The 23769-nt window shown below is 35.7% G+C and overlaps 1 protein-coding gene across 3 annotated transcripts in view; it reads left to right on the top strand.

The window, feature by feature from the left end:
* The window catches only part of NDFIP2 (Nedd4 family interacting protein 2), a 75982-nt gene that overhangs the window by 27282 nt on the left and 24931 nt on the right, over positions 1 to 23769 (top strand). For all 3 annotated transcript variants that reach the window (XM_073212460.1, XM_037010306.2, XM_073212459.1), the window contains exons 2-3: positions 13470 to 13635; positions 18229 to 18362. In XM_073212460.1, the coding sequence (XP_073068561.1) occupies positions 13470 to 13635; positions 18229 to 18362 (300 nt within the window). The remainder of the gene's footprint in view (positions 1 to 13469; positions 13636 to 18228; positions 18363 to 23769) is intronic.

The raw sequence follows: 23769 nt of genomic DNA, 5'->3' as shown, positions 1-23769 counted from the left end.
AATTAGAATTTACTAGCTCTTGTTTTTTATTCTTGTGCCTAAATAGTTTTGCTTTTAAAACCCCCTTGAGTGTTCAGATTCTGCTGACTGAATGGGGTCCATTCAAAATTTGATGATACCTATTTTGGCATTTTTACTGTATTTTAAGATAAGATCTGAACAATGTGTGGAAGTTCTGTATGCATGGAATGTGTGGCATGGAAGGAAAATAATTGAACATATTCAGCCCAGATCCCTTTTTTGTGTACGTGATTATGTTCAGTGTTGTTTTAAGAAATGAGTTAATGAATGGAAATGTGAGTCTAAAGCTCAGAAAAGGTTTGGTGTGGAAATGTAAATTTGGTCTTCTATTCTTTAATCACTCTATTACCCCATTAATTATTCCTCTCCTTATTAGTCCTTTTAAAAAGACAGATACAGACACATATTTTGATTTGTATTCTTCAAATGTATTTTTTATTTGGTTACAATTCCAGGTTTTACCATTTTCAATAGAAAATTGCATACACACAAACCTTGGAGAACTAGCATAACGTTGCATAACATTTTATGTGGGTAAAAACTTTTTATCATATAATATAGTGTTGCTTTACTATTGCTGCTTCTGAGACATGACAAACCAGAAATCAGATGCTTGTCTTTATTGCATTCTGGTTTTATTTATTAAAAATTAAAAATGTCAAGTTAATTTCTGTTAAAGGTGAAAAATTCAAATAGAAAATGATGAAATATCTTCCCCCACCTGCAGCTCTTTGCTGGTTCTTAAATATCCTTTGAGATTTTTGATTGCACATATCTATTAAACAAATAACCTCTCTCATTGTTTTAAAAATCCATTTACACTATATATACTCTTCTACCCCTTCTGACATATGAATAGACAGTAGTTTTAAAATGAAACAAAAACTTATTTGTTTAAAAGACAGTTCAGTTGTGCCTTGATAAAATATCTGATGACAAGTGGTTTTAAATAGTTTTTTTCAAATTTGTTCAGGTGATAGAACATCGGACCTAGTAATGGTATTCTTTTCACATGAACAGAAAAGGTTTTTACTAGTGAAAATATGCCTGTATTATATCATGAAATACAAAACCGCAACCAAACCTCTGTATATTCAAAAGAAGCTGAAAATTAGGCATGATTCACTAACTCAGTTTTTTAATAAGCATTGATTTTTTACTTTTACATTGTTTCCTAATTGTGATTTTACTTCGCTGCATGCTCGCTCTCATTAGTGGAAAAGTGTACAGAGATAGCAAAGGCTTAAAGGGAAAAAACCTAAAATTAAGATAAATTGTGTTAGTTTGCTGAATAGTATTGAGACAGGGACCGTGGGTGTAGTCAGAGGAGGGTGAGGCCCTCTGGAAAAAGCAAGGCAAGATAATTCATTAGTCAGAGCAGTGTAGCAACATGCAAGGAAAGCCACTACCAAAACTCTGTGTTAAACATTAAAGCTCTAGAGTCATCCTTCAGTAAGATCAAGTTAATATTCCCTAGATAAAGGAAGTAGCCCATGTTTTTATTATGCTAATCATTTGTAATCATGTGTAAGATTCACTTTAGCATGCTTAAAGGCCCAGGCCTCTGCTGTTTTTCCTCCTCTAGACCTGATAAGGTGATTTGCATTTAACGCCAAGTAAGCCCAGCCATAAACAACATAGTAAAAGGCGGGAAGGATTCAGTCTTAAAAATAAGATTGCATTTTAATACTCAGAAAGTTAAGAAGTAATATTCTTAACTTACTCTTTAGCAAACAGACCCGTAGCTCAGCTCACCTTGGGGGCTGGGCAGGCAGTCTTGTTTGATATGCTCCCAGACCAAGATGCTGGTATCTCAGAGAGAAATCAGAGCAGTAAATTTTTTGTGTTAAGTTAATTTTAAATATTCAGAGACCACCTAACAAGCCCACAACCCTAAGCCCTTTATCACGTTCCCTAAAATCCTCAACTGCCTCTAAAACCCCTAGACAACGCACAACTACGGGTTCTCTTGTCCCCTCCTTGTGTGAGCCAGGAGCTGTCTTCTCACTTTATCTTTAAATAAGAGCCTCTCCCTGGCTCTCCTACCTTGAGTGTTTGCTAAGTTCTTTCTTTGACTCTGCAGACAAGAACCCCAGCATCAGTATTAGTATGTGAATGAGAAAGACTGCTGTAATTCAATTTTATTGGTAGAAATCTAGCTCCATTTACCAAGCAGCAGTGTTTTGTGGGAACCTGTTTTCTGAGCTAGTGATTTTGGTCACTTGGGCTATCTGTAGAGATTTCTTAGCACCTGCTATTACCCTATCAAATAGGAAGCTTACTATCTGCATGGGTGATTAAAATGAGTAGTTTGACTCTACCAATTAATTTTATTGCAACCATCATCTGCATTTTCCTCTCAAAGTCAGGTGTTAAGTAAGGCAATTTAGAATAAGAGACTGCCTAGGTTTTACTAGGTTATGTTGTCTCAGAGTTAGAAGAAACCGTTGTCATTTATTAATATTGTACAGAAGACAAGAATGCAGTTATATGTAGGTTGACCATGCAATTTCTTTGAGAATGAAAGGGTCGGAGAAAATGCTACATTGAGTGGAACCCTAGAACAACAGGTGTAATGTGGGACTGCCTAGAAGAAAACAGCTATATGGTCACCCCAGTTACACAACAACCTTGCCAGAAGTCATCCAAAGTTGACCTGAAAATATCTGTTCCTCCACAGAAAAGCTAGTGCTCTAATAGTTAAAAAGTTTTAATTTAAAAACTTGAAAGTTGTTGTATGGAGCTTAAATTTATCTCCTTGCAACTACTAACTCTTTTTCCCAGTTTTGCCTTCAGGTACCAAATATAATCAGAATATAGTAGTATACAAAATATACTAGCTCTTCAGATACTTTTTTTTTTAACAACTTAAAAGTTTTTTTTTTTATCTTAGTTTTCTTCCTGTTTCTCTGACCTATGCTCAAGTTACAAAAGAAGAGAAAAGAAATGGGAAGAAAATGAAAAAAAGGCCATACGACAGACTAACTTACCAGGTTCTGGTGCAGGGCACTGCTTGCTGAGTTAGCACTTTATAGCACATCCATACATTCTCATTTTGGTACATCTAGAAAACATTCAGTGACATTTGTAACTTCACAAAAGCAAAGCTTACTGTTATTGCATTAATATCTTACCACCTTAAGATAGAATGAAGGACTGTAGTATAGGAAACATGCCAATTAAAGTAAAAGAAACAATAGTTTATATAGGGGAAGGTTGGACTTCCAGCTAGAGTTTATCACATCCTTAACAGTTTTCTTCCTAAAAACACTCAATATACATCTGTGAAGACTAGCAGATAACATTAAAGATAGCCCTCTTGTTATCCTTTTAACCTTCAGGCTAAAAAATCATGGTTCAGTATGAAACTTGCCATCAACCTTGTTACTGTATTAAAGACGTATTTTAATTTTCATGTGCTTATTGCCCACACTTCTCAGGTGTCCCATAAATAGTACACATGGGAAGATAGCTGCTGAGGACACCACCTGGTTTATTACTGTATATATGTAGGCCCCCCACCCCCTTTTTTCTTTTTAGTTAATCCTTAAACAGTATAAAACAGAACCATTGGACAGCATGATTAAGGGAAAATTTCCACAAATGGTATTGTCTAATTTGATAAACATGTAATTTGATTTCAACTCTTGTATAGATTTAGTTAAAAAGCCATCAAGGTAGATTAATATATAGAAGCACCAAGATATCAAAATTACAATTTATATCTAAAGTAAGTTGGGAGTTCTGTGCTATAGTGGGTAGAGACTGTAGACTGAGTTACTGCATTTTACTGTTGACACATGCCAGATGTTCACTGTATATTGTAATTTGGTAAAAATTAGGGTTGTTAAGGCAATTGAAATAAATTAGGATGTGTTTTACAAGTTCTAAAGCTTTACTTCTGAGATCAGTGTGTAAAAGTAACTACTTTCTAGGTACTCTTTTTATTGTAGTGACTTGAATAAATTTCGGCAGGTTTTAAAAATGAGTTGGCCATTTTGGCAAGCACATTTATAGGTTTGATATGGTAAGAACTGTTGTGAAGAACTGAAGGGGAGCTGTTTTGTTATACAGCATTTTGCTCTTTAGTACAGCTCATTGACATTTGCAGCATTAATGGTGGATATGGACAAGTGGTTTCCTCTCGAAACCTTTACTATTTTATTACTTATTTAGTTGCTATTGCTAAGTATGAATCTGTACTTTCCTTTTTTTGGTTTTATTTTCTCATCTAGCATTTTTGCTCTTAAAGGTATGATCAAAAAGGACTAAGTTAGGAATTCTTTTGAGTATCTTGTAGTGGAAAACATGGAAGATGCTTTGGATATAAGGACAGTGTCACTAGTCTGGAGGATGGTCATTTAGTGCCTACTTGGAAAAGGCTGCAAGTAAAGCTCACACAAAGTTCACTTTATAATTATTTGACCTTATAATTCAGTTTCTGTGAATGGATTTTAATATATAAACTTTGGTGTTATAAAAAAAGTTTTCTTATTAACTTGAGAAATGATTTTAGGTATGTTTGTGACAGTTGGTTAAGAGCTATAATAACTTTATGTACTCACCAAAGTCTTTTGCTAGTGTTTTCACTTACCAGGGTACATGCAAACAGCAATAAGTAAATTGGCCTATTTTACTTTGGAGATATATGTGTATGTATATATATATTTAAAAGCAAATGAGTGACTACTTACTGGATTGATGGCACCACATAATTTCTGTTTTTGAATCCATGAAATAAAGTCTGTCTAAGAAAAGGGAAGAGGGAAGAAGGGGAAACTTGTATTTATTAAATGCCTCTGTGTGTTAAATGTTATGCTAGATGCTTTCCAAATACTATTTTACAATTCTGTGAGGAATTTGCATTCAGAATTTACACGGAGGCACAGAGAAGATATGTTTATCAGAGCTTCTAAAAGATGGAGAAAGAATTTGTGTGCTCTTCTTTCTAAACTCCAAAATGCATGTTCCTTTCTCTTATTTTGCAACACTCCAATTTGTATGTGTACAGATTTGCTCTGTGACAATATTCCTTTATGGGATTATTTTTAATACTGAATTTCTTAAAGTAACAGGAGTAAATTAAAATATGAAAATTGAATAATGTTAAAAATCTGTAATTTCTCTCCAAACGGAGATTCTTAGTCATTTTTTTTTTTTAGATAATTGTTTTTTATTGAAGGGTAGTTGACATACAGTATTACATTAGTTTCAGGTGTACAAAACAGTGATTGAAGATTTATATACATGATAATTCTAGGTACCAGCTATCACCATACCAAGTTGTCACAAAATTTTGACTATATTCCTTATGCTATACATTACATCCCGGTTACTTACTTATTTTACAATTGGAAATGTGTACTTTATTTATTTATTTATTTATTCATTTATTTATTTTTTTGTGAGGGCATCCCTCCTATTTTTTTTGATCAAATGGTTGTTAATAACAATAAAATTCTGTATAGGGGACTGAATGCTCAATGTATAATCATTAATCCACCCCAAGCCTAATTTTTGTCAGTCTCCAATCTTCTGAAGCATAATGAACAAATTCTTACATGGAGAACAAATTCTTACATAGTGAATAAGTTACATGGTGAATAGTACAAGGGTAGTCATCACAGAAACTTTTCAGTTTTGATCATGCATTATGAACTATAAACAGTCAGTTCAAATATGAATATTCGTTTCATTTTTATACTTGATTTATATGTGGATACCACATTTCTCTCTTTATTATTATAATTTTTAATAAAATGCTAAAGTGGTAGGTAGATGCAAGATAAAGGTAGAAAACATAGTTTAGTGTTGTAAGAGAGCTAATGTAGATGATCAGGTGTGTGCCTGTAGACTGTGTTAATCCAAGCTAGACAAGGGCAATAAAACATCCATGGATGCAGCAGATTTCTCTCAGAACAGGGGTGGGGGAGGTTCTAAGCTTCACCTCTGTTGATCCCCAATTCCTCACCTGATGGCCCCCCTGCGACTGTGCCTGTATTAGGTTGTTCCTCCCTTGAGGAATCTTACCCATCTCTGGCTAACCAGTCATCTTCCGGGGCCATACAGGGAAATGTAAAGTTGGTAAGTGAGAGAGAAGCCTTATTTTTTGAAAAGGTTAGTTTTTTGCTTCTTTGCATATTTATGCCCTGTGGCTTCTGTGCCCCGCATTTGTCTTGAGGTATCTTTACCACTTGGAAGAATTGTGATACACGGTAAATTCGATATGAGGCATGAATTCTATTTATGGGTTGTAATTAGGAAGGAAGAAGAAAAGCTATAGAAGTAGCAGGCGGAAGAAAACCTGGGAAGATTGATTATTTCTTTGACATATCTTCTTGTAGAGTAACTTCAGCATGTATAGGTTTTAAACTACTAATTAAATTGCGCGCACACACATTAACATAATAGGAATACATTTGCATAACCAAAGCAGACCTGTAATTACCAGCCATCTCCAGTGAAACCAAGAAAACCAGTTAGGCACCTTAGGCATTTGTGAAAACTTATCTATGATATGGTGGATATTGTCCAACTGAACTTGAACAGTCTGAGAGAAATCAGACAAATTAAAACAACCCATTCCTGTGGACTGTTCACATCCCATATGTTCTTTTAACAGTAAATAGTCTGTAGTTGTAAGATTTTGGAGCGCTACAATTTGCACTTCTCCTAATTCTTGGTTGAGTTCCAACCGTGTAGATCCAGTCAAATGTGTTGTTTTACTGTATACACAGGCCAGCTTAGATATCTCCTTCTTCATTCCCATGGCAAGTCCAGGAACTGGTGGATGAGTGCATCTACACCTGTAGCAGCACGTGGATCTTTGTTGGGGTTTTTTGATGATCATCTTCTGGAATGAGTCTTCCTGAGAGTGCTGATGTTGGAAGTTCTTTTTCATATCGTATCTTAGTTCATTTTCGGGGTAACCAAATTAGGCTTTGATCCTCTGTATAAGCACAAACAAACCCTTTGCCTACACTTTTATATGCCCTTTATACCATTGTGTAGATCTCACTGGAGGTCACCACACAGGAACTGCTTTTTTTTTTTTGTTATCATTAATCTACACTTACATGATGAATATTATGTTTACTAGGCTCTCCCCTATACCAGGTCCCCCCTATAAACCCGTTTACAGTCACTGTCCATCAGCATAGCAAAGTGTTGTAGAGTCACTACTTGTCTTCTCTGTGTTGTACAGCCCTCCCCTTTCTCCCACACCCCATGCATGCTAATCTTAATACCCCCTTTTTCTTCTCCCCCCCATATCCCTCCCTACCCACCCATCCTCTCCAGTCCCTTTCCCTTTGGGACTTGTTAGTCCATTATTGAGTTCTGTGATTCTGCTGCTGTTTTGTTCCTTCAGTTTTTCCTTTGTTCTTATACTCCACAGATGAGTGAAATCATTTGGTATTTCTCTTTCTCTGCTTGGCTTATTTCGCTGAGCATAATACCCTCCAGCTCTATCCATGTTGCTGCAAATGGTAGGATTTGCCCTTTTCTTATGGCTGAGTAGTATTCCATTGTGTATATGTACCACATCTTCTTTATCCATTCATCTATCGATGGACATTTAGGTTGCTTCCAATTCTTGGCTATTGTAAATAGTGCAGCGATAAACCTAAGGGTGCATCTGTCTTTCTCAAACGTGATTGCTGCATTCTTAGGGTAAATTCCTAGGAGTGGAATTACTGGGTCAAATGGTAAGTCTGTTTTGAGCATTTTGATGTACCTCCATACTGCTTTCCACAATGGTTGAACTAATTTACATTCCCACCAGCTGTGTAGGAGGGTTCCCCTTTCTCCACAGCCTCGCCAACATTTGTTGTTGTTTGTCTTTTGTATGGCAGCCATCCTTACTGGTGTGAGGTGATACCTCATTGTAGTTTTAATTTGCATTGCTCTGATAATTAGCGATGTGGAGCATCTTTTCATGTGTCTCTTGGCCATCTGTATTTCTTTTTTAGAGAACTGTCTGTTCAGTTCCTCTGCCCATTTTTTAATTGGGTTACTTGTTTTTTTGTTGAGGCATGTGAGCTCTTTATATATTCTGGGCATCAAGCCTTTATCGGATCTGTCATTTTCAAATATATTCTCCCATACTGTAGGGTTCCTTTTTGTTCTATTGATGGTGTCTTTCGCTGTACAGAAGCTTTTCGGCTTAATATAGTCCCACTTGTTCATTTTTGCTGTTGTTTTCCTTGCCCGGGGAGATATGTTCAAGAAAAGGTGACTCATGTTTATGTCTAAGAGGTTTTTGCCTGTGTTTTTTCCCAAGAGTTTAATGGTTTCATGACTTACATTCAGGTCTTTGGTCCATTTTGAGTTTACTTTTGTATATGGGGTTAGGCAATGGTCCAGTTTCATTGTACTACATGTAGCTGTCCAGTTTTGCCAGCACCATCTGTTGAAGAGACTGTCGTTTCGCCATTGTATGTCCATGGCTCCTTTATCAAATATTAATTGACCATATTTGTTTGGGTTAATTTCTGGAGTCTCTAATCTGTTCCACTGGTCTGTGGGTCTGTTCTTGTGCCAGTACCAAATTGTCTTGATTACTGTGGCTTTGTAGTAGAGCTTGAAGTTGGGGAGTGAGATCCCCCCTACTTTATTCTTCTTTTTCAGGATTGCTTTGGCTATTCGGGGTCTTTGGTGTTTCCATATGAATTTTTGAATTATTTGTTCCAATTCATTGAACAATGTTGCTGGTAATTTGAGAGGGATTGCATCAAATCTGTATATTGCTTTGGGCAGGATGGCCATTTTGACGATATTAATTCTTCCTAGCCATGAGCATGGGATGAGTTTCCATTTATTAGTGTCCCCTTTAATTTCTCTTAAGAGTGACTTGTAGTTTTCAGAGTATAAGTCTTTCACTTGTTTGGTTAGGTTTATTCCTAGGTATTTTATTCTTTTTGATGCAATGGTGAATGGAATTGTTTTCCTGATTTCTCTTTCTATTGATTCATTGTTAGTGTATAGGAAAGCCACAGATTTCTGTGTGTTGATTTTGTATCCTGCAACTTTGCTGTATTCCGATATCAGTTCTAGTAGTTTTGGGGTGGAGTCTTTAGGGTTTTTTATGTTTAGTATCATATCATCTGCAAATAATGACAGTTTAACTCCTTCTTTACCAATCTGGACTCCTTGTATTTCTTTGTTTTGTCTGATTGCCGTGGCTAGGACCTCCACTACTATGTTAAATAACAGTGGGGGGAGTGGGCATCCCTGTCTGGTTCCCGATCTCAGAGGAAATGCTTTCAGCTTCTCGCTGTTCAGTATAATGCTGGCTGTGGGTTTATGATATATGGCCTTTATTATGTTGAGGTACTTGCCGTCTATTCCCATTTTGCTGAGAGTTTTTATCATGAATGGATGTTGAATTTTGTCAAATGCTTTTTCAGCATCTATGGAGATGATCATGTGGTTTTTGTCTTTCTTTTTGTTGATGTGGTGGATGATGTTGATGGATTTTCGAATGTTGTACCATCCTTGCATCCCTGGGATGAATCCCACTTGGTCATGGTGTATGATCCTTTTGATATACTGTTGAATTCTGTTTGCTAATATTTTATTGAGTATTTTTGCATGTACATTCATCAGGGATATTGGTCTGTAATTTTCTTTTTTTGGTGGGGTCTTTGCCTGGTTTTGGTATAAGAGTGATGTTGGCTTCATAGAATGAGTTTGGGAGTATTCCCTCTTCTATTTTTTGGAACACTTTAAGGAGAATGGGTATTATGCCTTCTCTGTGTGTCTGATAAAATTCCGAGGTAAATCCGTCCGGCCCCGGAGTTTTGTTCTTGGGTTGTTTTTTGATTACCGTTTCAATTTCTTTGCTCGTAATTGGTTTGTTTAACTTTTGTGTTTCTTCCTTGGTCAGTCTTGGGAGGTTGTATTTTTCTAGGAAGTTGTCCATTTCTTCTAGGTTTTCCAGTTTGTTGGCATATAGGTTTTCATAGTAGTCTTTAATAATTCTTTGTATTTCTCTGGAGTCTGTCGTGATTTTTCCATTCTCATTTCTGATTATGTTGATTTGTGTTGACTCTCTTTTTCTCTTAATAAGTTTGGCTAGAGGCTTATCTATTTTGTTTATATTCTCAAAGAACCAGCTCTTGGTTTCGTTGATTTTTGCTGTTGTTTTATTCTTCTCAATTTTGTTTATTTCTTCTTTGATCTTTATTATGTCCCTCATTCTGACTTTAGGCCTCATTTGTTCTTCTGTTTCCAGTTTCGATAATTGTGATGTTAGACTATTCATTTGGGATTGTTCTTCCTTCTTCAAGTGTGCCTGGATTGCTATATACTTTCCTCTTAAGACTGCTTTCACTGTGTCCCACAGAAGTTGGGTCTTAGTGTTGTTGTTGTCATTTGTTTCTATATATTCCTTGATCTCTATTTTGATTTGTTCATTCATCCATTGATTATTTAGTAGCATGTTGTTAAGCCTCCATGTGTTTGTGAGCCTTTTTGTTTTCTTTGTAGAATTTATTTCTAGTTTTATACCTTTGTGGTCTGAAAAATTGGTTGGTAGAATTTCAATATTTTGGAATTTACTGAGGCTCTTTTTGTGAGCTAGTATGTGGTCTATTCTGGAGAATGTTCCATGTGCACTTGAGAAGAATGTATGTCCTGTTGCTTTTGGATGTAGAGTTCTGTAGATGTCTATTAGGTCCATCTGTTCTAGTGTGTTGTTCAGTGCCTGTGTGTCCTTACTTATTTTCTGCCCGGTGGATCTATCCTTTCGGGTGAGTGGTGTGTTGAAGTCTCCAAAAATGAATGCATTGCAGTCTATTTCCCTCTTTAGTTCTGTTAGTATTTGCTTCACATATGCTGGTGCTCCTGTATTGGGTGCATATATATTTAGAATGGTTATGTCCTCTTGTTGGACTGAGCCCTTTATCATTATGTAGTATCCTTCCTTATCTCTTGTTACTTTCTTTGTTTTGAAGTCTATTTTGTCTGATATTAGTACTGCAACCCCTGCTTTCTTCTCACTGTTGTTTGCCTATAATATGTTTTTCAATCCCTTGACTTTTACTCTATGCTTGTCTTTGGGTTTAAGTTGAGTTTCTTGTAAGCAGCATATAGATGGGTCTTGCTTTTTTATCCATTCTATTACTCTATGTCTTTTGATTGGTGCATTAAGGCCATTTGCATTTAGGGTGACTATTGAGAGATTTGTACTTATTGCCATTGCAGGCTTTAGATTCGTGGTTACCGAAGGTTCAAGGTTAGCCTCTTTAGTATGTTTCTGCCTAACTTAGCTCGCTTATTGAGCTGTTATATACACTGTCTGGAGATTCTTTTCTTCTCTGCCTTCTTATTCCTCCTCCTCCATTCTTCATATGTTGTGTGCTTTGTTCTGTGCTCTTTTTAGGGGTGCTCCCATCTAGAGCAGTCCCTGTAGGATGTCCTGTAGAGGTGGTTTGTGGGAAGCAAATTCCCTCAGCTTTTGCTTGTCTGGGAATTGTTTAATCCCGCCATCATATTTAAATGATAGTCGTGCTGGATACAGTATCCTTGGTTCAAGGCCCTTCTGTTTCATTGCATTAAGTATATCATGCCATTCTCTTCTGGCCTGTAGGGTTTCTGTCGAGAAGTCTGATGTTAGCCTGATGGGTTTTCCTTTATAGGTGACCTTTTTCTCTCTAGCTGCCTTTAAAAATCTTTCTTTGTCCTTGATCCTTGCCATTTTAATTATTATGTGTCTTGGTGTTGTCCTCCTTGGATCCTTTCTGTTGGGGGTTTTGTGTAATTCCATGGTCTGTTCGATTGTTTCCTCCCCCAGTTTGGGGAAGTTTTCAGCAATTATTTCTTCAAAGAGACTTTCTATCCCTTTTCCTCTTTCTTCTTCTTCTGGTACCCGTATAATACGAATATTATTCCTTTTGGATTGATTACATAGTCCTCTTAATGTTGTTTCATTCCTGGAGATCCTTTTATCTCTCTCTATGTCAGCTTCTATACGTTCCTGTTCTCTGGCTTTTATTCCTTCAATGGCCTCTTGCATCTTATCCATTCTGCTTATAAATCCTTCCAGGAATTGTTTCACTTCTGTGATCTCCTTCCTGACGTCTGTGATCTCCCTCCGGACTTCATCCCATTGCTCTTGCATTTTTCTCTGCATCTCTGTCAGTATGTTCATGATTTTTATTTTGAATTCTTTTTCACAGGACTGGTTAGGTCTGTCTCCTTCTCAGGTGTGTTGTCACTGTCATCTTTGTCTGCCTGTAGTTTTGCCTTTTCATGGTGATAGAGATAGTTTGCAGAGCTGGTACGAGTGACCGCTGGAAGAGCTTCCCTTTTGTTGGTTTGTGGCCTGCCTTTCCCCCTTCGCAAGGCATTGAGTTCTTGCAGGTGTGCATGTGGTCTGGATGTTGTCCTGTGTCCTTTGGTCTCTATTTTAGGAAGAGTTTTCTCTGTTATATTTTCATAGCTCTATGTGTTTTTAGGAGGAGATTTCCACTGCTCTCCTCACGCCGCCATCCTGACTCTGCCCCCCAGGTGTCTTTAAAATATTTTAATAAGACATCCTTTCCAAGTATATTTAAGGATTAATTGTACTACCTTTTTTATCAGTTGCTTTTTAGAATATTGATATTTTTGGTTCGCCTCAGATAAGTTTGCTTCTATGTAGTATTTTCAACTCCTAATGAAAGACCATTTAAAAGATAACCGTAAATGAAGTGAGAAGTTTGCAGCCACACTGCTTAGCTGTGATGCCTGGCTTTGCCCTTCGAACTGTTGTGATGTCTTAGAGTTACTTTAAGTCTCTATACTTCCTGCTTTGTGGGTTTTTTTTTCCTTTTCATCTGATAATGGGATAACAGTCTCTATTTCACAGGTTTGTTGTGAGGATTAAAAGAGTTAAATGATTAAAGAATCTACTACTTAATGAGCTTTTACTGAATTTGTGTGATGAACAGATTCAGAATTTTATATACATGTTAAGTCATTTTGCTTTATTAGTAAGTCTTCTAGTACTTGAGAAAACCAGAGTATTCTTTATTTTTGGAATGTTTGTATATCAGTATTCCATTTCATTAAATCAGACTACGTTTCTAATTATCCTAGGTTATTAGTGTAATAGAAATGGGTATTGTGGTTATATTAGTAGGAGTTCTTTGTAGTACACAGTGATTTGATACAAGGTAGGCAATGTTTACTGTAGGATTAAATGAATTTAAATCTATTTATAATCCCGATTCTTTTCTTTATAAATTCTTAGCATCTGGAACTTCATCTTTATGTAAAGAAACTACCAAAATTCTAAACTTAGTGACTGATTAGATCTCCTAAAAATTTTGTTCATTTTTAAAAAATGTTATTTTATTTCTTGTTGAGCTAAAGAAGTGATCCTTTGCTGAAACAATCTTTAAAAATAAGTTTAAAATTTTTAAAAGTAATCAGAATCACGTTTCCTTTTTCCTTGGCTCTTGTAGCTTCACAATGAAGAGGATCATTCAGAATCATCTGCTATAGAGCAACCATTGGCTTCAAGCCCAACCCCGCAGATGGTGCAGACGACTCCTTCAGCAGCAGGACTCGAATCTGACTCTTGTCCTCCACCTTACAGTAGTATTACTGTGGAAGTACCTACAACTTCAGGTATCATTTTTAGTGTGAAACAACTACTGATACTGTGAGTAGCTCAGGGGTTTTTGTTTTTTAAAGCAGGATGCTTTTGTGTAATTACCAAGTCTGTTTGACTTTCTAAAAAAGGTTTTCCCAAAGATAGTTTGCAGAATATTTACTTGACATATTACTTGTCTCATATGGTTGTTTTTAAAAAATTAGTGTCAACTGTAGCTATTTAAACATTCCCATGCTTACTAGAATATATTCCCAATGGACTAGTATATAACTTCTGGAATAAATAAATAAATAGACATACATAGTCATACACACATATACATACATACACACATGCAATATACTCATGTGTATACACATACATACATGTATTTGTGTTAATGTTTCTCTTATGTAGTCACAAAGCAAGGTGTTACTGATAATGAGTGTTCATGGGAATGTGCTGAGTATGTGTAAACAGGTGAAGGGGGTACATAATGTTAGCCTATACACATGGTAATAATTTAGGACTAAAGACAGTGATTCCTGCTTCCTTCTATTCATACTGTTCATCTTCTCTGTCAGGTCATTCTGAAGAACTACTTCCATCTCTGGCTACAATTTGTATTTTCCTAGTAATGGCAAGTTAATCATTTTATATATATATATATATATATATATATATATATATATATTTGAATTTTTAGTATAATTTTGTATGCTATTATAAATAGCCTCAAATATTTAATAAATTCATTATGAATCATTTTAAGTTGATTATTGAAAAACATTTTAACAAAAAACCCTTCACTAGAGTATTTCATCCTTAACCCTTGTTCTGCAGTTAATGTCATCTAATTCTCTCAAACTCATGCCAACTTTCTCTAGTTAACCATTTTTCCTTGTACAAAATTTATTGAGACCATATGGGATGTGTAAAAAGATCCAGTATTTCTAACACCAAACCATTTACTCTTTTAGACAGTTACTGAAAATCATCTTCATCTTCATGAAAGTCTTCTTGCTAGTTAAATTAGTAACTTCTTTTATTTGTATATAATGCTCATTTGATCAATGAGCCATTGATCAATGAACAAAACAATGAGTTTGTTCAGTGCCAGGTTTGATGCACAAGTTTTTACTTTTATTTTTTATTTATTTTTTATCAAGGTATCATTGATAGACACTTATGAAGTTTTCACATGAAAAACATTGTGGTTCCTACATTCACCCATATTATCAAGTCCCCCCAACACCCCATTGCAGTCCCTGTCCATCAGCATAGTAAGGTGCCACAGAGTCTTGTATTTGTCTTCTCTGGATGCACATGTTTTTAATATTGAGTTATATCACTTTTATTTGTCTTTGGCTAAATAAGCCAAAGCAAGATTGATACTTAAATTTATTATGGGCTAAATTTTCATTATTTTGCAAGTTTCTAGAATATAGTGCAATAATTTGCTACCTAGATTTTAAAATGTATGTATATTTGATAGTAATCTTGGAGAAAGAAAATGAGTTATTTTCCTGATGATGTCTATATCTGAAATGATGGAAATGCTAAGACTGAAATTGCAGGTCTTTTGTTGTGACCACCATTGCTATTGCTGTGTAACAAACTACATAAAACTTAATAGAGTAAAATAGCAATCATTTATTATTATTGATTCTCATGGTTCTGGGGTGGATTGGGCTCAGTTGTGTGATTTCATCCCAGGTCTCATGTGATTGTGGTTTGACTGGGGCTGGAGTCATCTTCATGACTTCCTTATTTACATCTTGGTGGTTGATGTAGGCTTTAGCTAGGGCCTCAGCTGTGGCTGCTGGCTAGAGCAGCTACATGTGGCCCGTGTCCTGGGCTTCCTCACTGAGTGCAGGCTGGGTTTCAAGAACAACCTTGAAACAAATCTGAGGGGAGGCCAGATGGAAGCTGTCTCCTGTTATGACATTGTTTCAAGTGTCAGATCTGCCACATTTGGTTTGTTAAAAGTAGTCACTAAGGTTAGTCTTCATTCAAGATGACTGATGAATTAGTCTCCATGTCTTGATTGAATGAGTTTCAAAGAACAGACTAACTTTTCAAACTACCACAACTGCATATTGCCTCTTTCCCCACCACCAAACCTTTGCCTTTGATAGTCTTCCTATTTCAGTGGCTCCAGTAGTCCATAAATCTTGGCATCATCTGTGAAATTACTTGGTTTTCTTCTTTAATTTTTCATGTAATAAAATATGTTATTGACTTCTTTAGTCAATCCATTCCTGTATTCCTGGAATAAATTGTTACCATATTCCATTTTCTTCTGATTTAGATTTATTCCTGTTTTATGTAAAGTCTTCGCAGCTTTATAAGTGGGATATATAACTTATTTTACATACTGTTTTTGGGGTTTTGGTATTAATATTATGGGAGCAGCATAATATGAATTGGGAATCCTCTCATTTTTCTATGATATGGAACATTTCTGATAATGCAGCATGCCATTTTTAAAGGTTAGGTAAATCTCAATTTCAACTGTAAGACAAGCTGAAACTGGTACCTAGATGTTCAGTTATTCTTATAGTCTCTATGATTACTGCTCTTTTTAAATTTTCTACGTTTGTGCTAAAAAGGCCATTCATGGCCACAAGAACCAAGTAATTCTTGTAGAATATTTTAGGTCCCTATTTAATGAAAACTATTGATAAGAGTTTTCTGCAGCTTCTTACTGTTGTTATACTTTAAGCCATTGGCATTGCCATTTTCTGTGGAGATTATGTTTTTTAGTAGGTGACTTCATTATTGGTTTTATAGATCTGAGCAACATCAATAATAATAGGTGACATTTGTATAATACTGCACTATTTACAGAGTGCTCTTGAATACTTTTGTATTTCATCCTGTAATACCATATAATATAGCTTTGCTGTGTCAGTTTTATGGATGAGAAAGTGAACTTCATAGTGCGTAAGTGATTTTCTTGAGGTCACACAACTTCTCAGAGGAGCATCTGGGACTGGAAGTCCCCAGACTTAAAATTCTCTGGTTAAGAACCACAGCCTTAAAGGGTAGAAGAAAATGAAGTAAAGTGATAAGTGAAAATTAAAGCTGTAGCAATTTAGTGCTCCTTCCCAACTTTCCTCTGTTACTGGTAGGGATATTTTTTCTATCTTGGGTATAATAAAACTTTCTGAAAATGTAAGGTAGTATTATGTAAAAGATATTAATGTAAAAGATCTGATCTCCTTGGGTAACATATATCATTGATCCTACTTTCAAGATTTATAATTTTAATGTTACTGCTTAAGTTCATAACCATTGTTTTCACTTACATTTTACCTCTATTCTAGTCTCCAGAAACAAAGAAATCTATACACTTGACTGTCTGTAGTCATCCTAATAATGAGTCTTTTCTAAGAATTTATGACTCTTGTGCTTTTTGGCAGATAACATTCAGTATTTAACCTTTTCTACCACTTCCTGTTATTAAATTAAAAATAGCCTAACTTTAGATCCTTAGTTCTTATTGAGAGCATTTAAAAACTTATTTTAAAACCTATATACATAAAACACAGTAAGAAAAATATTGCTAGAATGAAATGTTTTTCTGTGTTGGAAATTAGATAAATTCTGATGAAGATAGAGAAAATTATAAGCCATTGTAGAAAATGTTAACAATTCTGTAATTATAACAGAGCAATCACAGAAGTGAAGTCAAACATTGTGGTATATGATGCTTTTAGAATCTACCTGTTTTCATGCCATGGATTCCAGTATAAGTCTAAACAGTTGATTAATCTGTGTGTGTCATTTTACTTACTCTCCTTAAGTTGGCAATAAGTGATGCAGTGCTTTTTTGTTTTTGTTTTTCTAATAAGCAGTCTGTACTTACTGTTGTAGTATATTGCTGAGGATCATATTTCAGAAATAGTTTAAAAATTGGAGAGGGATGAATTTTTCATAAAAAAAAAATCTTAAGACCTAAATAGGGAAAAATGGGAGGAGAAAGGGTCAGAGTAAAGAAGAGTTAAAAACCATCAGTTGTTTCATAAGGAGAAACACTGAGTTTGCTTAGGAGATTCAGTAAGTTGCTTAAACTGATTAGTGGAAAAATTAACCTCATATATTTTCAGAGCAAAGTGTTTAGAGTCAAGAAATCCCTGGGTTCTGCCAATTACAGTTATGCAATACTGGGCAAATCATCAGAGTTGCCAAGGTTAATGTATATGGAAGTAGTTTGTTAATGGTTAGTGCTATGTATGTCTGTTATTATTCATGATATTTCTACTTTTTTGGCTGTAAGATTGTGGAACAGTAAATTAAATGTTTTGAGCATAGCAATCAGGCATATAGAGGATGTTCACATATGGTGAGTTTCTCTTGTCTTGCACAGATTTTCAGAACTTCATTCCTGATGTTCTTGTATATCAGCCTTTAGAGGATATTTATCAGTCCTTTCTCTACAATAAACATAACACTAAATAATATATACAGTTATACTGATTTATATGTTAGGTAGCTTATAACAGGACTGCAAATAGTAATAGCCCTTTGTGGCCTGTTGTAAATTATTAAATTAGTTTCTGGCTATAAAATTATATTAAATAATTTTTTTTAATGGTTATCCTTTTTTAATCCTTTTCCTTCAGATACAGAAGTTTACAGTGAGTTTTATCCTGTGCCACCTCCGTACAGCGTTGCTACCTCTCTTCCTACGTATGATGAGGCTGAGAAGGCCAAAGCTGCTGCAATGGCAGCCGCCGCCGCAGAAACAGCTCAGAGAGTGAGAACTTTGTATCATTTCCTTTTGAGAGTATTGTTTTATAAATTAATGTGTACATTTAGTAATATCAAAAAAGTTCTCTGTATGTGTAGGTTTTTTTATTTTTAGTATGTACTTTGCTACTAATATATGTCACATTTGGTGAAATTGGCACTCTCCCTAGTTGCATTCACCTTCTCCATTCCTTGACCTCCTCATTCTATTTCTGTTTCTATTTCTATTTCTATTGATCTTCCCCTGCACCTCATCTTAGCTTGTGGTTGTCCTAGGTCTTATCTTTCCCAGTACATTCATCACTTCCTAAATCTTGATTTCTCTCTTCTCATGTGCTGACCTTCACCCTCCACCCTTCTGACCTCTCACTCTGGTTACCCCCATCCCATTCAAACTCTTCATTGTTGATGTCCTTATTTCTCTCCTTAAATAGTTTAGATTCTATAATCCATAACTATAATCATAAATCATCTTTTTTTCTATTCATATTTTATATATTAGCATAACCAGTCTAGTGACTCAATGAGTGAACTCAATCAAGGCAGGCTAAAATGTACAGAGAAATAAGTTACAAGGCCTTCAAATTATGTTTGTCAACTAACTTTTTTTTGTCCTTTTAACTCATTCTGCCCTAGAAATTTGGATTCCATTGGCCCTTCCTTCCTCATCTTCCTGTCTTCAAGTAATAGAGTCATAGAGTCAATGATTTACATGTATGTTGTTTCTTGTTCTGGTAGAAGGATTGGCTATCTCAATAATGGGGAATCATTTAGCTGCATATGTGCTATTCTGCAGCCAGGTTAAAGGTGGGAATTATTTGTATTTTAGAGTGGCTGCAAGCAGGACTAGAATTTGTTGCTTTTTTTTTTTTTCTTTCAGACTGTAGAGATGTCATTACACATGGCTGGGTTCATCTCATTTTCTTCAGGAAAAACACACACACAAAAATCACATTACGCAGGAGAGCTAGCATTAGGTGAGGGACAGAGGGAGAGAAAGATGTTTCTATGTATAGCATTCTCTTCTTACCATCAGGCCAGAGCCCAGTGTTGTTGATTATCTAATAGCTGAGTGTTTTTCGTCAGCTACAACCCTTTCATACCTGTTCCCACTCCTATCCTCCCACACACACAGAGTTAAACATCAACATAAAAAACTTTGGGCACATAGAGACAGTAAACCTCAAATTTATTATTTATGCATTTTCCCTCTCAGGGGGAAAGTAAGTCTGTTAAGACAGTGACATGAATATAGCTCAGTCAGTAAGGATTTTTGATGCTGGGAGGGGAGAATCATAGAGGAGGGCAGATCTGTAAATTAGAGTTTTATCAAAATCAACTTGAGGACACTCAGTGGAAATGGCAAAAGTCCTTAAAGCATGCTATAGTCCTTGGGTCCTCTACTGCCCTAACTTCCACACAATAGTGTAGAACTCTAAAGAGACAGTAGAAAGGATTTCTTGATCTTTGTGCTTTGAGAAAAGGTGATTCTACCTTTTGGAGAGAAAACTCTGAAGTATTAGTAATTCCATCCCTTTACTGTCATCACTTCTAGTGTCTTGTTTTAGAAAGCAATGTAATCCCCAGCCTGAATTGGAATATGACCATAAAGAAAAGTTTTCTATTTGCTGTTGCTTCTGGTATCATTGTGACTCTAGCTTGTGAGGATTGTGGAAAATTTCATGGACACAGACTAATTTAGGTCCTTGTAAAAAAAAGTTTTAAATTCATTAGTTCCTAACCCAGTGCTGCAGCATCCTCTTTCTGCAAAATATGAATGAGTTTGAATTTCTATACCTGATTCAGATTAAAAACTGTTAGGATTAGCTTTTTAGTATATTCATTTGTACTTGAATCTCAGCTGGGGGAGCCTAAAGCTTTTTACTTAAATCTGGTTACATCAGAGCAGTGGAGTTAGCTGGGAGACTTGGAAACAATACTGTTTTCTACTAGTTCCTATTTCTAATAGGAACCCTGCTCATTACAAGGTTGTAAGAGAACGTAATGAACAAGCCAGGCAAAACTTGTTAAAAGTAGTCATGTATAATTATGGGATAATTAAATAGATTTATAGAAATGAACTACTCATTTTTAATATTTCTATGAAAAATACTTGAATTCCAAATAATTTGCTTTATAACCTTTTAGAGCCTGGCTTGTTCATTACGTTCTCTTATAACCTTGTAATGAGCAGGGTTCATTTTTTGCACCTTGTTTTAAATTGTGTGTCACCAACTTGTCTTTTGACATAAAAACTGGCACTTGATAAATTGTGAGCAACTCCAGGACAAGGACCTTGTGTTTACACTTGCAGCATCTCACTATTATACGGTATGTATTTGGTGTTTAATAAATGACAGTTAATTATGTGCTTTCTTTAAATGAGCCAATGAGGGAAATTAAGAAGAAGAAAATACCAGTTATTCTCTTATATATATAGTATATACTTTTATTAAGGTATTATTGATATACACTCTTATGAAGGTTTCACATGAAAAAACAGTGTGGTTACTACATTTACCCATATTATCAAGTTCCCACCTGTACCCCAATGTAGTCACTGTCCATCAGTGTAGTAAGATGCCACAGATCCACTGTGTGCCTTCTCTGTGGTACACTGTTCTCCCCGTGGCCCCTCACACCATGTGTACTAAACATAATACCCCTTAATCCCCTTCTCCCTCTCTCCCCACCCACACTCCCACACACGTCCCCTTTCATAACCACTAGTTCATTTGTGGAGTCTCTGAGTCTGCTGTCATTTTGTTCCTCCAGTTTTGCTTCATTGTTATACTCCACAAATGAGGGAAATCATTTGGCATTTGTCTTTCTCCGCCTGGCTTATTTCACTGAGCATAATGTCCTCCAGCTCCATCCATGTTGTTGCAAATGGTAGGATTTGTTTCTTTCTTATGGCTGAATAGTATTCCATTGTGTATATGTACCACATCTTCTTTATCCATTCATCTACTGATTGACACTTAGGTTGCTTCTGTATCTTTGCTATTGTAAATAGTGCTGCAGTAAACATAGGGGTGCATCTGTCTTTTTGAATCTGAGAAATTATATTTTTTGGTTAAATTCCCAGGAGTGGGATTCCTAGGTCAAATGGTATTTCTATTTTTAGTTTTTTGAGGAACCTCCCTATTGCTTTCCACAATGATTGAACTAGCTTACATTCCCACCAGCAGTGTAGGAGGGTTCACCTTTCTCCACATCCTCGCCAGCATTTGTTCTTTGTCTTTTCGATGCTGGCCATCCTTACTGGTGTGAGGTGATATCTCATTGTGGTTTTAATTTGCATTTCTGTGATGATTAGTGATGTGGAGCATCTTTTCATGTGTCTGTTGACCATCTGAATTTCTTCTTTGGAGAAGTGTCTCTTCATATCCTCTGCCCATTTTTTAATAGGGTCATTTGCTTTTTGGGTGTTGAGGTGTGTAAGTTCTTTATATATTTTGGATGTTAACCCCTTGTCAGATATGTCATTTACAAATATATTCTCCCATACTGTAGGATGCCTTTTTGTTCTGTTGATGGTGTCCTTTGCCATACAAAAACTTTTTAGTTTGATGTAGTCCCATGAGTTCATTTTTACTTTTGTTTCCCTTTCTCAAGGAGATGCGTTCAGGAAGAAGTTGTTCATGCTTATATTCAGGAGATGTTTGCCTATGTTGTCTTCTAAGAGTTTTATGGTTTCATGACTTACATTTAAGCCTTTAATCCATTTCAAATTTACTTTTGTTTATGGGGTTAAACAATAATCCAGTTTCATTCTCTTACATGTAGCTGTCCAGTTTTGCCAACACCAGCTATTGAAGAGGCTGTCATTTCCCCATTGTATGTCCATGGCTCCTTTATCAGATATTAATTGACCATATATGGTTGGGTTTACATCAGGGCTCTCTAGTCTGTTCCATTGGTCAATGGGTCTGTTCTTGTGCCAGTACTAAATTGTCTTGATTACTGTGGCTTTGTAGTAGAGCTTGAAGTCGGGGAGCATAATGCCCCCAGCTTTATTCTTCCTTCTAAGAATTGCTTTGGCTAGTCGAGGTCTTTTGTGGTTCCATATGAATTTTAGGATGATTTTTCTCTAGTTGATTGAAGAATGCTGTTGGTATTTTGATAGGAATTGCATTGAATCTTTAGATTGCTTTAGGCAGGATGGCCTTTTTGACAATATTAATTCTTCCTATCCATGAGCATGGGATGTGTTTCCATTTATTGGTATCTTCTTTAATTTCTCTCATGAATGTTTTGTAGTTTTCAGAGTATAGGTCTTTCACTTCCTTGTGTTAGGTTTATTCCTAGGTATTTTATTCTTTTTGATGCAATTGTGAATGGAATTGAGTTCCTGATTTCTCTCTCTGCTAGTTCATTGTTAGTGCATAGGAATGCAACAGATTTCTGTGTGTTAATTTTGTATCTTGCAACTTTGCTGAATTCAGATATTAGATCTAGTAGTTTTGGAGTCGATTCTTTAGGGTTTTTATGTACAATATCATGTCATCTGCAAACAGGGACAGTTTAACTTCTTCCTGCCAACCTGGATGCCTTTTATTTTTTTGTATTGTCTGATTGTCGTGGCTAGGACCTCCAGTACTATGTTGAATAGAAGTGGTGAAAGTGGGCATCCTTGTCTTGTTCCTGATCTTAAAGCTGTTAAGTAAAATGTTGGCTGTGGGTTTGTCATATATGGCCTTTATTATGTTGAGGTACTTCCCGTCTATACCCATTTTGTTGAGTGTTTTTATAATGAATGGATGTTTTTTTGTCAAATGCTTTTTCAGCATCTATGGAGATGATCATGTGGTTTTTGTCCTTCTTTTTGTTGATGTGGTGGATGATGTTGATGGATTTTCGAATGTTGTACCATCCTTGCATCCCTGGGATGAATCCCACTTGGTCATGGTGTATGGTCCTTTTGATGTATTTTTTAATTCGGTTTGCTAATATTTTGTTGAGTATTTTTGCATCTATATTTTTCAGGGATATTGTTCTGTAATTTTCTTTTTTTGTGTGGCTTCTTTACCTGGTTTTGGTATTAGAGTGATGCTGGCATCATAGAATGAGTTTGGAAGTTTTCCCTCCTCTTCTGTTTTTTGGAAAACTTTAAGGAGAATGGGTGTTAGATCTTTACTAAATGTTTGATAAAATTCAGTGGTGAAGCCATCTGGTCCAGGGGTTTTGTTCTTAGGTAGGTTTTTGATTAACAGTTCAATTTCTTTGCTGGTAATTGGTCTGTTCAGATTTTCTGTTTTTTCCTTGGTCAGCCTTGGAAGGTTGTATTTTTCTAGAAAGTTGTCCATTTCTTCTAGGTTATCCAGTTTGTTAGCATATACTTTTTCATAGTATTCTCTAATAATTCTTTGTATTTCTGTGGTATCCATAGTGTTTTTTCCTTTCTCATTTCT

Source organism: Manis javanica, chromosome 9 (assembly GCF_040802235.1).
Source record: "Manis javanica isolate MJ-LG chromosome 9, MJ_LKY, whole genome shotgun sequence".
Classification (NCBI taxonomy): domain Eukaryota; kingdom Metazoa; phylum Chordata; class Mammalia; order Pholidota; family Manidae; genus Manis; species Manis javanica.
This window is presented reverse-complemented; position numbering and strand designations above follow the sequence as displayed.